The sequence below is a fragment of the Pristis pectinata genome, chromosome 22 (genome assembly GCF_009764475.1).
Source record: "Pristis pectinata isolate sPriPec2 chromosome 22, sPriPec2.1.pri, whole genome shotgun sequence".
Classification (NCBI taxonomy): Eukaryota; Metazoa; Chordata; class Chondrichthyes; order Rhinopristiformes; family Pristidae; genus Pristis; species Pristis pectinata.
This window is the reverse complement of record NC_067426.1, coordinates 25,170,008-25,183,921: the sequence shown is the minus strand read 5'-3', so window position 1 is coordinate 25,183,921 and position 13,914 is coordinate 25,170,008. Positions and strand designations below refer to the sequence as shown.

At 38.6% G+C, this 13,914-nt stretch overlaps 1 protein-coding gene across 1 annotated transcript in view; it reads left to right on the top strand.

Moving 5' to 3' along the window:
- LOC127581617 (CUB and sushi domain-containing protein 1-like) overlaps nucleotides 1-13,914 on the top strand; it is a 1,418,367-nt gene that overhangs the window by 1,210,439 nt on the left and 194,014 nt on the right. Inside the window, 3 exon segments of the mRNA XM_052036133.1 lie at nucleotides 1,644-1,838; nucleotides 5,890-6,006; nucleotides 6,509-6,622. Of these exon segments, the coding sequence (XP_051892093.1) occupies nucleotides 1,644-1,838; nucleotides 5,890-6,006; nucleotides 6,509-6,622 (426 nt within the window).

Sequence of the window (13,914 nt, the reverse complement as noted above, 5' to 3'; positions counted from 1 at the left end):
ACAGCAACTTAGAATTTTGTAACTTTTTAATGTAGAAAAATTATCCAGATTCTTCAGAGCAGAGAAGCACATGCCATTTGGTGGTAGAAGTGTCAGGGGAGATGTCCCAATGTTGGGTTCACAATCAGAATCAGGTTTATTATCACTATCTTTTGTGACGTGAAATTTATTGTTTTGCAGTAGCAGTACAGTGCAAAGACATAAAATTACTATAAATTACAAAATAAATAGTGCATAAAAAGGAATAACGAGCTATTGTTTATGGGTTCATGGACTGTTCAGAAATCTGATCATGGAGGGGAAGAAGCTGTTTTTGAATCATTGAGTGTGGGTCTTCAGGCTCCTGTACCGCCTCCTTGTTGGTAGTAACAAGAAGAGGGCATGTTCCAGATGGTGAGGGTCCTAAGTGATGGACACTGGTTTCTTGAGGCACTGCCTTTTCAAGGTGTCCTCAATGGTGGGGAGAGTTGCGCCCATGATGGAGCTGGCTGAGTCTATAACCCTCTGCAGCCTCTTACGATCCTGTGTATTGGAGCCTCTATACCAGACTGTGATGCAACCAGTCAGAATGCTCTCCACCGTACATCTATAGAAATTTGGAAGAGTCTTTGGTGACATTCCAAATCTCCTCAAACTCCCACCGAAGTAGAACCACTGGCATGCCTTCTTCATGATTGCATCAATGTGTTGGCCCAGGATAGATCCTCTGAGATGTTCACACCCAGGAACTTAAAGCTGCTCACCCTTTCCACCGCTGACCCCTCAACGAGGACTGGTGTGTGTTCACCTGACTTCTCCTTCCTGAAGTCCACAATCAATTTCTTGGTCTTGTTGACATTGAGTGCGAGGTTGTTGTTGTGACACCACTCAACCAGCTGATCTATCTCAGCTATATGCCTCCTCGTCGCCATCTGAGATTTTACCAACAACAGTGGTGTCATCTGCGAATTTATAGATGGTGTTTTGGGGAAGTTTTCATATACAGATGGGAAGAGAAGTGCCAGAATGGAGTGGTTTAATCGAACTGTCCCAGGGAGTAGGTTTTGATCACATGAAGGCTCTACCAATAATTGTGGAGCAGTAAATGGAGATGCTCAAAGGGTCAGAGTAAGAAGACTGAAAGCACAGGTGATTAACGAGAGAAGGATGGAAGAATTTAGAAGTGAAGTCCAAGATAATTGGTTGATAATAAAAACAAGATTTGAATTGGTGAATCTATATTATCTGTACATTTATTATTTATACACAGTTGTGGCTCCAATTCAAAAACATATTTTGCATTCTATAAAGTGCTTGAGACATCCTGAAGTCTTGAACAGTATTAATATAGAAACAATATAAATATAAATGCAAGTATTTCTTTTGCTGCTTTTTCTCTGATTCTTCTTTCCTCTCTCATGAGCCCTGTCCTCTGTTCCTCTGTATCTGACATAAAGGTGTTTTAGTGAGCTTGACTTTCTCACTATTCAGAATATGGAGGAAATTGTGCTGTACTTTCCTACAGTTGTAGGTGGTATAATACCACAAAAATTGCTTTTGTCATTGCAATTACATGTTCTACATAATCTTTTCAGAATTTGTTATCATTCAAATTGGCAAAGGGGTAAACAGTAAAGTGATTTGTGATTATTTTGTTCTTAAAGAGAACCCCAGAGAATCTTGCTTCGATCCTGGAACAATCAAGAATGGCACAAGAGTGGGTACAGACCTCAAGCTTGGATCTACAGTGACCTTTTACTGTGACAGTGGCTATGAGATAGTTGGTTATTCGACTCTGACCTGCATCATGGGAGGAGATGGGAAACCTTCCTGGAATAAGCCTGTTCCATCTTGTTCAGGTAACAATCACTCAAACAGAAAAGTCAAGTCCAGTTATATTTGAATACAATGTAACCTTTTTTGCAGTAACCTCCATGTCCTTCGCATAACAAAAAATGTCAATACTTCAGTCCTCTGGCCTCTTCACCTCCACTATTTAATTTAATAATATATTTTGACCATGTCAATGTAGCAATGACCATGAAGTGCCTATAAAAATGGACAGCTCATTTATTTCAAGACATTAATAGATATTACATGGAACAAGGAACAATACAGCACAGAAACAGTCCCTTCAGCCCACCTTGTTGTGCTGAACTAATTAAACAAATAATTAAATGCATAACTAAACTAATCCCTTCTGCCTAACTAAGCTATTCCTATTCCTTTCATTCTCTGCATATTCATGTGCCTACCTAAGAGCTTCTTAAACACCTCCATTATATCTGCCTCCACCACCACCCCAGGCAGCGCATTCCAGGCACCCACCACTCTCTGTGTAAAACAAACATTTCCTTTGAACTTACCCCCTCTTACCTTAAATGCTTGCCCTCTAGTATTAGACATTTCGACCCTGGGAGAAAGATACTGGCGGTCCACTCTCTCTATGCCTCTTATAATCTTATAAATTTCTATCAGGTCTCCCCTCAGCCTCTGCTGCTCCAGAGAAAACAACTTGAGTTTGTCCAACCGCCCTCATCATGGACTGGAAGGCACAGTGGAAATTCGTCAGAGCTAAGCTGTTTACTTCACTTGAATGTGCATTCCCCATCCCCTTTTTCAATGAAATTATTTGGTACATGAACCTTATTGTAAGATTCACAGAATAAACTTGGGCTATAATTTTGTCTTCACCATATCAGTGATGGAATATGAGATGTTGCAAGAATTTGCTCAAGTTTAAGGTGTGATAACATATTGGATCTATTTCAGGCAGAGGATCGACTCAGCCATTCCTGCCATTTGATGAACACAAAATCTTATCCACAGATCTGTGCCTCATCAGAGAACCAGGCTGAATTAATTCATGAATGATGTGCAATCATGGTGTTTCTCGGCTGCAAAGTTTAGAAGCTAAAAACATGCTCAAATATCATTTTGGATAACAGCCAAAAATCACAAACTATTTTGTATTATGTAAGCAAGATTGATCAGGTGGAACACAATTTTAGGCATGAGAAAGATGACAGTACGCCCTGGGGCAAAAAAAACCTGGAAACCCACCTATCAGCATTTCCTTTGAGGAAATAGGAAATAATTCCAAAAGTGCAGCCAGTAAGAGTCAATAAAACAGACATTCAAATCACTCAAAGGATCTGATACAAACTGCAATCAACCATCAGACTATTTTCTCAGCGCTTCAGTAGGGATGTGGATAAGAATTTAAACTTGACTGTTTTTGAAAGGACATGTGCATCACAATACATTACACATACAGGTTTACCCTTAATGTGCATTGATTATTGAGTGGTGAGGATGCTCTGACCTCCTCTAGTCTCCCGGCCATCCCCACTACCCCTGTGCTGTTCCTCATCAGATCATAAAATATAAACATTATCAGATTGATTAAGTCTCTCGGTATGTTTGTCTCCACAGTATTAAGTATCATGGCATTGTCGTCCATCTGAGGCTTACTAATTGCTTTGGAAAGTATGACTTCATTTCAATGAACTTCCAGTTTTTGGTTAGGATGCCAGGCTTCATTGTGTTTTCCTTTTCCTTAGCAGGAGGTTTAATGTTCATGTGTTACAAACCTCTGCTTTGAATCATTTGCCTTTTGTTTCAATTTTGCTGTAATTTCTGTTCGGTATTTTTTTCTTGCAAACTGAGTCTCACAGTTATATATATGTACAGAAGTTTGCCAACTCCATTCATTTCAAAGGAGATGATGGGAAGCAAGGGAGGTAATAAAGTCACCAGTAATTAGAATGCTTTTTCATTAATTGGATTAGCTGTATTTAATTGATTTTATATATTTTCTGGTGTTTTGAGTGCTTTAATTTTTAAAAATAAGAAATAAGAGCAGGAGTAGGTAATGCAGCCATTTAAGCCCTAAACCATTCAACATTTTCTACCTCAGTTCCAGATTCCAGTACTATTCCCATATTTCTTGATTCACTGAATATCCAGAAATCCAATCTGAATGAACACAATGATTGAACTTTTACATCCCTTTGGAGTGGATAATTCCAAAGTTTCATCACACTCTGAGTGAAGAAATTTTTCCTCATCTCAGTCCCAAACAGCCTAACCCTCATTCTCAAAGTGTTGCCCCTGCCCCAAGCCTCTGCAATCAAGGAAAAACCCCACCTTGCAACTTAAGCTTTTTAAAGGATTTGATATGTTTCAATGAGATTTATTCTCATCCTTCAAATCTCTTCAGAATACAGTCCCACCCTCCTCAGTCTCTCCTGTAACAGCAAACCCGCTACTGCAGGAAACAGTCCAGTAAATTGTTTGTGCCACTCGCACTATGACATGCTGCTGTAACTGAAGAGATCGAAGCTATGCACAGTACTCCCGGTGTGGCCTCACGTAGGTCCAATACATTGCATTAAGGCTTCCCTTCTGAAATCAAAATATTTCATCATAAAGTCTCTGCTCATCACTTGCTCAATGTGGATATTGGCCTTCAATACTTGTGTTCAAGCACACCCAATTCCCTTTGAACATCAATACTACCCAATCTCTCTTTTTTACCCAATCTTCCTTTTACTTCTTAAGCATGCTTAACAGTTTTTCAATGTATTTTCTTTGATAGCCAATTCAGCCTGGAGATATCTCAGCTGGTTATCATTAACATTTCAGTGGTCGGGTTCGTCATGTAAGGTTAGGAGGTGTCAGACTGCATTGGGCTCACCAATTAGGTCAGAGCAAGCTTCAGTGATCAGTTTGCTGCTGGAAGATCTGCTTCTGAAAAATGTGAACCTGACGAGTAAGCACAGTGGTGACAATGTTCAAAACCATTATTTGATAATGTTATTAAATGTGCTTTGTAAAGAATCTGGTTGACTTTGTAATCCACTAATGTGTGTTAACTTAATTGAGAATTAAGTTGCATAATTAATTTGACACATTTGAAAAATTGTGACAGACAACGACTGATGACAATAATTTGGGGAAAATGCTTTAACATTTCACATGTCATTGTTCTGTCTGCTGCTTTAGCATCAAATCAAACAACTTAACACCTTTCCTAAAATGGGAAACAGAAGAATATTGTGCTAATATTTTAAGAAATTAACACAATAGCTTTATCCCCTGGCAGAATAAATTTTCTCCATTTACTATCTCCTGACTCATGCACTATGATAAACAGTGGTGGGAGGAATGGGTGTATCAGACTTGAGACAAGCGAGTGAATTTTTCATTAAGCCTTTTCTTGTCAAAGTTTTGAGAGTGAATGAATATTTTTTCATGCCTATGATTATACAAGAAGCTGAGATGTTTGTGGGGCCTCTGGAGAAAATTGTAGGGTTGAGTGAGACACTGCTACATAAGAGGGAAGTTGTAGCTGAAGTCCTTTTTTAAAACATGTTTGGTATTGATTTGCTGCAACAAATAATAAAGAGAAAGGCAAGTACTGATAACATTTCCTGTATATATGTTTATGAATGCAGTATACTTCTGAAATAAGTAAGACATGTTTGGGTTGAAATTACCACCTTTTATGCATCAAAGTGATCACATGCAATCATTTACTGATTACTGATGCTTGTTGAAGCTCTCTGGGAAACACTTGGAGGTCAAATGGACTCAAAGGGGTTGATTGGGCAGTAGTCACATTGGGCAAGGATGTGATGATCTTAGAAAGAATAGTAGGAATTTTTTTTGCTGAGAAATTACGATGATGTGTCTGAGGTGTGGCAACCCAGGAAACAACATAATGAGACAGCGAGCTACCCATTGAAAGTACGAATGTTCACTGACTATCAGATAGTAGTTAAATTTAAGCAGGTATTAGGATGTACTAGATTCATTGTGTGCTGCCAATCAAACAGGAGCTCTCCTGCCCTTTGTCAGACAGAATGATTGTTGCATTACATTTCTGTTTTATGCTTTATTTTTCAGCACCATGTGGAGGTCAATACATCGGATCAGAAGGTGTAATTTTGTCTCCAAACTACCCGAAGAACTACACTGGTGGACAGACTTGTTTATATTCCATTATTGTGTCTAAAGACTACGGTATGGAACTCTGTCTGATTGAAACAACAGTACTTGCCACAATTGACTTCTGGTCATATATGTCAGAATACATTTTGATTTCATATTTCCAATTCTATGTGATCAATAAATTGTTCAAAGGATATATTTTTAGTCCAGTAGTTCAGTTTTTTTATGGTTGCAAAGCAAGTATTTTCATGTCCTTTTTCCCTTATGGTGATTAATTATCAAATTAATTTGCAGTTATAAAAGACTCATCAGTGGATCAGTAACATATTCTAATCCTAAAGATTTTGTATTTCAGACCACAACATTCTTCTTTTCTCAGTCCTTGCACAGACCTCAAAGTCACGAGACATTTTTCCATTTGAACTTTTGATGGTGGATCTATTTCTAAATCAGTCTGATTATAATATAACATTAAGAAGCCTAATTGTGTGATTGGAAGTAAAACAAAGCAATGCTAATTAATTTTCAGTGTTCATTTTAAATTAATTATATATTTTATTTCTCCTCCATACAGTGGTATTTGGTCAATTTACATATTTTCAAACGGCACTGAATGATGTGGTGGAAGTTCATGATGGGCCAACCCAACATTCAAGGCTCCTCAGCTCACTCTCTGGCTCCCACACAGGTACCTCAGAACTATAGGACATAATATCACATGTATGAACCAAATCCTTCCTAGTCATCAATTGTAATCTATCCTACACCACATTGCTTGAAGAGTTTAACATGGATTATAACAACACTGTGATATGACCAGTGGAATGAAATGTTTACAAATGAGTTATTGAGGAAATATCAGTGCAGTGTGAGTGGCAAGGCCAATATTGGAGCATTGTGTTTTATATTATGCAGTATTTGTGCAATGTGAATGGTGCTTTGTAAATAACATGGTGAATCATGCTGATAGTTAGCCAGCAGTTTACCTGTAGTGATTGCACTCCAGAATTAAGCCACCCTAACCTTGGTAGTCAGGCTGCAGTATACAGACAATACTTGTTTTTATGCATGCTTGGAGACCAAGCTGTAAGCCATCATCAACTCAGTCACTGAAGAAAAGAGAGGATGGGCCTTGCAGTTAACACCTGCAGGACAAAGGTCTTCTATCAACCTGCCCCAGCTTCACCATCCTGCCCTTTGACAGTAAAGGCTCAGGGTGAAACACCAGACGTGTAATCCACTTCCCATAAGCACAGCCTTTGGTCAATTGAGGTAAAGGTATATGAAGATCAAGATCTCAGATCTGGCATTATTGTTTTAATATTTTTAACTCTTTCTAAATGTCTCTCATCACCAGAGATATTGGAAAACAATGAAAAAGGCCATCTTTATAGCATGAGTTTATAAGTAGGCTGTCAGGGCAGGACTTTCAGCCACCTTTGGTGCAGTCACTGCTTGTAACTCTTCCACTTTGTATGAGAAGAGCAATAGAAGCTGCGCATCTATAAATAGTGAGTGCGACTGTGGGGCTAGCATGTGGACAGGTGGACTGTGACTAATGTGGATCCAATGGCATGAGTGAAGCTCCTATGGCTCTCAAAAATACACCAATGGTTTCTATATAATTGTAAATACTGTTATCTGTGGATCTTTATTTAAATAGAATGGCAGTACAGTACTTCTGAGTAGGTTGAAGATCTATCTAAATTGGATTTTTGTGCAGCTGATAATAAATGTACCATGAGAAGTTGTATTAAAGGGCACTGTAAAAATTATGCTATCCCATATATAAAAAAAAAGCTTTAAGTAACACCACAAATAGTGAATAAGTCGAAGTCATTGAGATGGTTATCAGAACACTAGGATTGTGCTATTAAGTCCACTGGCTGACATTTTTCAATGTTATTAACTTGAGAATTATATCAGTACAATTGAAATAACTTCATAAAAGTCATCATCCCTTGTGTCCAGTCCTCCAAAGGGGCATTATGTTAATCATCGTGTGCCAATGTGGAAGATTAAAGTCATTGGAGGGAATTGCTCGTGATTTACTTAAAGGTGCAATAACTTGGCTTGCAAAACAAGAATGAAGGGTTGAGTGGTCACAAGTATTACACATGCATTTATTAGCAGCAGCTTTGAGCATGAAAGGTGTTAGATGTGAGATAGCTCTGATATGAACATAATACAGTCGACTGGAGAACTAGAGTATGCAAACCTTGTTAGATATTTTTATTCCAGGGCCAAATGCTGCTGCTGATGAATGTTAATAGAAATCTGAGCCCAACTGCACTGTGGGCTTGTACAAGCCTCTCCCGACATTGGACAACTTCTGTAGCAACAATTGTGATGTGACTTTTGAAAAACTGCCTGGAAAAAAATCTTGCTGAAGCATACATTCCAAATCTAAACGGCAGCACAGACAAACCAGAAGAAAATACAATATAAAGGGGTATTAAAAAACATATTGTAAGCCAGTTACTTGAAGGAATTGTGTTAGTTCAAACAGAACGTGCATTCCAGGAGCAACAGATGTCATTGACTCCATCAGGATATGCAATAGTTCTAAAGTTAGCAAATCCATGAATCAAATGCTATGTCCTTTGTGAGTCAGAATTTTTATTAGAGCTTTCTTTTGATTTGAATGTTGTAGATTTCTGAAGCTGACGTACCTTTACATTTTCTGTCTGCAGTATCGTAGCCTGCAGAGCTGAATGCTCTTGCAACAGCCCTTGTAACCTGACACAAAGGAACCTTAGCTTTAATCAGAACTAGAGACCTGATCATCTCTACTTAAGATCTGAATGCTCAATCAAATAATCATAGATTAATGCTGTCAGTTAAAGGATTCACACTGACTTTCATAAAGTGCTTGGGTATATCATATGTAACTGTGCTGAAATTAATTTTGAAATCGATAATTCTGATGAGATTTTTGTGACTATTTTTCCACTCTCACTGAATTGTCAGATGACTTGTTGAAATTCTAGTGTTCATTAGACAGAAGATCACCACAGAAATTGAAATCAAAAATTGGAAAGAATAAAGAGCCTTCAGTTCTTGTCATAAAATTCCAGGGAAGTGATTTGAGTTTAAACCTGATCATCATACCCTTGGTATTGCAGTTGACTCCTGAAGAAACCTTCAGTTGAATCAGTCCCTGCAGGCGCCCGTTTCTATCTCTGCGAATTTGTAGCCTGACTGTTCCAATGCTCTCCTTGTCATCATCCCATCCTCCAATCTTCATAAACCTCTCATTTAAATGTTTCTCTCTGTGTCCAAACTCCTCCTCTCCATTCACTGCACTCATTCTCTATTAGTGATTATCATTCAGCAATGCCTCAATTTTGAAATTCTTTTTCTTAAATGCCTCTATGTTATCACCTCTATTTTAATAAACTCTCCTTTGAAATGATGCATACATATTACACAGTCAAAACGAGTCCTGAGTTAACAACAATACTGTAAAACAATCATTTCCCTGTTTATAAATTCAATCTATGTGGCAGTTGTCTCACCTACTGAGACTGAAATGGCTCAGGTTGTGTTGGAACATCAGTGGTAAATAGTAGCATCTTACCTTGAGGTGTGTCCTCATCCACTATGTTGGTTTGAACAGAAAGCTCCACCACATGCTCATTAACTTCAAAATGGTGATCACGAGTTCTGGCATCATGTTGTTAGTTTTGCTTCACTTGGGGGAACACAGTAGTGCTAAGCTCCGGCTGCACCAAATCCAAAGTAATCTGCTCCATCAGTTGTCTCAGCAGGACGCTGTCCAATAATTGAGAGTAGTGTATCCATTAGTCAAATAGGAATGCTGTGTTTTCATCTCAATTTCAATATATCATCTTTTTCGTTCCTCTTTCACGGTTTTAAAAGTTCTTTCTTCCAAGAACCATTTGAGGTTGGATGGTATGGAGCCACCTGCACATATTTGACTCCATCCATCTGTGTCAGAGAGTCATAGAGTAATACAGTGCGGAAGCTGGCCTTTTGGCCCAACTTGTCCATGCCAACCAAGATGCCCATCTGAGCTAGTCCCATTTGCCCAGATTTGACCTATATTCCTCTAAATCTTTCCATTCCAAGTCCAAATGGCTTTTAAATGTTGTTATTGTACATGCCTCAACTACTTTCTCTGGCAGCTCGTTCCATATATGTAATACTCTCTGTGTGAAAAAGTTGCCCCTCAATTTCCTATTAGATCTTTCCCCTCTCACCTTAAACATTTGCCCTCTAGTTGTTGGTTCCCCAGCCCTGGGAAAAAGACTGCACCTCATGATCATCTTCATCTCTATAACATCATCCCTCAGTCTCCTACTCTCCAAGGAATAAAGCCTGCCCAACCATTCCCCATAACCTAGTCCTTTGAGTCCTGGCAACATCCTTGTAAATATTTACTTCACTCTTCCCAACTTAACCATACAGTACAAAACAGGCCCTTCGGTCCACATGGGATTTTCCTATAGCAGGATGACAGAAACTGAACACAATACTCCAAGTACTGCCTCAGCAATATCTTATACAACTGCAACATAACATACCAACATCTGTACACTATAGTCTAACTGATGAAGGCCAGCATGCCAAAAGCCTTCTTCACATATGTACTTGTACTCGGAGGTCCCTGTGTTCTACAACACACCTCAGCAAATTATCAAATATTCGTTGATAATTTCCCTTGCAGTGGTTAAAGATATTCTATAAGAAAAAAGCTGTTACTGTTACCATGATGAAGACTATTAGCTCTGAATAATGGAATATTTTCTTCCCTTCAGGGATCCAATTAACCCTTAAACACTTTCAACTTGGGTATAAACAGGGAGGATCAAAATAAATTCAATTGACTCTGTCCCAACAATATGATGTAACCCAGCCTCTGTTGTACAAGTGTGTTCAGCTAAAGGAAACAAATAGATGGTTTTCTGCAATGAACCCATGTTTATGGACAGCTGGACTAAAAGGTCAAAACACATGCTAGCCACTAATTAAGGCTAGTCTTTAATCCCATTGCATCTATAGAGCTCTGCATCAGACCTCCTGAAGAGAAGAGAAAGTTGCTAGAAATTTATCAGGAATGGATTTCTAAGAAAGCGTGCTCAGTTCCTTTGTGCCACTCAGTTCCTTACATAGGCATAATGCTTGAACTGTAAGAGTTTCCTCCTGCTCTTTCTAACTAGCCAGGTGGATCTAAGATTTAGATGGCCCATCCAGTGACTTATTTTGTGGACAATATTTCCATTCAGGGCAACCAACAAGGGTAGATTTTCTGCTAAAGGACACAAATACTGGCACCTTTGTTGAAATTCTTGCCTTGAATGAGCAGTGCCACTGAAATGGTGGGAAGCTACTAAATTCTGTCAGCCAACAATGGATGAAATATTTGATCATAAAATCATTTTGCAAAGATAATAATCAGTGTACTGAACTACAGAAAGCAGTTCAATGATCAGCTCAGCCAGGATGAATATTTTTGCAAAAGTTCAATGATATGCATGAGTAGGTCAGTTTCAACTGATCTCATTCTAGAAACATCTGTGTGAATCACTTTGGCTTGGTGGGTCTGGCTCATCTGTTTGTATTCTCCATATTAAAACTAACTTTGCAAACAAGCAAAAGTTCAGATTTTATGGTTGACACAGCCCCAAAAAGCTGACTGTTAATATAGTTAGAAAGAAGAGTTAGAAGTGACTGAAGAGCAAAGTGTGTGCTGAGATTCACTCTCTGTGACCCATGTCTCCCCAACCCAGAATATTTGATCATCTGATTTGATATTGGTATTTTAAACCACAGAGTATTTCTTTATCTGACTCTGTATGTGTATTCTTTCATTAAATGCTCATTATTCCAATTCTACAGGTTAGTTTATTTCAAGACTGTAATAATTCAACAAAGGTGGTGACCAGAATTATCAAAACAGGCCAGTTAATGAACTTTCATTAATCTTATTTTGCAGCAACAGGCAAAGAAATCTTGTAAGATAGGAAGTGCTTTTGAAGAATTTAAGATGCTGTTCATTTAAAAATTTTCCTGCCTCATTGTGTGCACAAAAGAAACAAGGGGAGAAAATGCCATTTGATTGATTCAAATTCTGCCTTTCAACTAACGTGGTGTCAGACTTTGGTTCTGCTATCAAATAATCTCATTGCTTGAAGCTGACATCAAATCCCAGTGGAAGAAAGCTGAAGTTTTATGTGAAATGCTGGCAAGCAGACACACATATTAATGGTTGGCAAGTCCACCTCAACGAATAATTGATGCATTATTTCCATTTTCTCAAATAACATTGGAAGCACTTACTTACAGTTGTAAAATGCCTTTATCCTTACAATCAGAACATTAACATCTCTCTGAGCCAGTGCAGTGCTACTGTCCTGGAAGTAGAAGCTGCCAAGTTTTGTATAAAATCTATAAAAAGTTCAATTCAATTGCGATAACATCCTTCATCTTGATGAATGCAAATTCCCAAAGCATTTGCAAAAATATACTTGTCACTCAAAAATTAATAAATTCCAGAACAATTCTCATATGAGTGTCAGAGGGTAATTACATTTCTGAACAATCCCCAAAATAACATGTGTGAAATGAAAAGGTCAGGCGAGGTGAAGTGATTGGTGTTTCTGGCCAATGGGTAGCCAATGTTAATTGCGTCTGATTTCACAATAACATCGGTAGCATTCAGACGTGAAGTTCTGCTGATTTCACTTGCACTGATCATTCTCTCCTGTCCTTGGAGCGTCAAAGATTACAGTCATAAAGTCACAGAAACAGGCTCTTCAGCCGACTGAGTCCATGCCGACCATCAACCATCCATTTCCACTAATCCTACATTAATCCTACATTAATGGTAACCATGCCTCCACAGTGTTGTAATGAATGGCATCAAAAGCACACAAGACTGATAAGAAAAAAGAATTACCAACAGTGGAGAGAGAGAGAAGAAACTACGTACATTGGAGTTTTGAATTTAATATTAGGAGATCTTGCTTGTATGTAGGGTGTCCATAAGTCACACATTTATAAGCTGGGAATGGTCTGTATTCTCATCAACTCCTCCAAGATTCCTCCACTCTCTACTCACTAAGAACAATTTACAGTGGCCAATTAACCAACCAACCTGCACATCTTTGGGATCTGAGAGGAAAATGTAGCACACGGAGGAAACTAACACGGCCACAGGGAGAACATGCAAGCTCCACATAGGCAGTACCCAAGGTCAGGGTTGAACATGAGTCTCTGGCTCTGTGGGCAGCATCTCTATTAGTGCACCACTGTGCCGCACAGCAGTGTTGGGAACAGTGTTAACTCTGTTTGCTAATCAGGTAGTCAATCAGAGTGAACTGAGTGGCTAAAAAAAGATATAAATTGAATTTCCAGGCTGCCTGTAATGCTCTCAAAAAGAAATTGCCTGCATCAAGCAAGTTAGTAATGGTAAATGGAAGGAAAAAATGAACGTAAGATCTAATAAAGTTGAAAGGATGCAGGTCAAGAACCAGCTTTAATGTTTTCATATACCAGATTTAATTGCTGTAAGACTAGCGAAGCTGTCATGGCAAGTTATAGCAGATGATGACATTTAATGAACAAAGGAATTTTACACAACTCAGGGACTGTGGAGGATGCTTATGCAATCCCAGAAATGAGCTGAACCTACATCCACCAACGAAGGTGAACAATTAGAAATCCTCTAGCTTCAGAATGCCAGACACAGTTTGCGTGAGGCAATCCAAACCAGCAGTTGGCAGATATAACTTTCAAAAAGCTAATAGAGCTTGCCACTCCCTAATTGTATGTGAATGTAAAAAAAATGTGGAACTACTGATTGTTTCACCTCTTCTAACCTTTACGTCTTACACATTTTATTTCGGGGAATGTTCAGCAATCTGATTGACCTTTGACATTAATGAGAGAATGCCTTTAGAATTTACTAATCACTTGAATGTGAGAAACAAACTGGGTTCTAAGTAGGAAATTGCC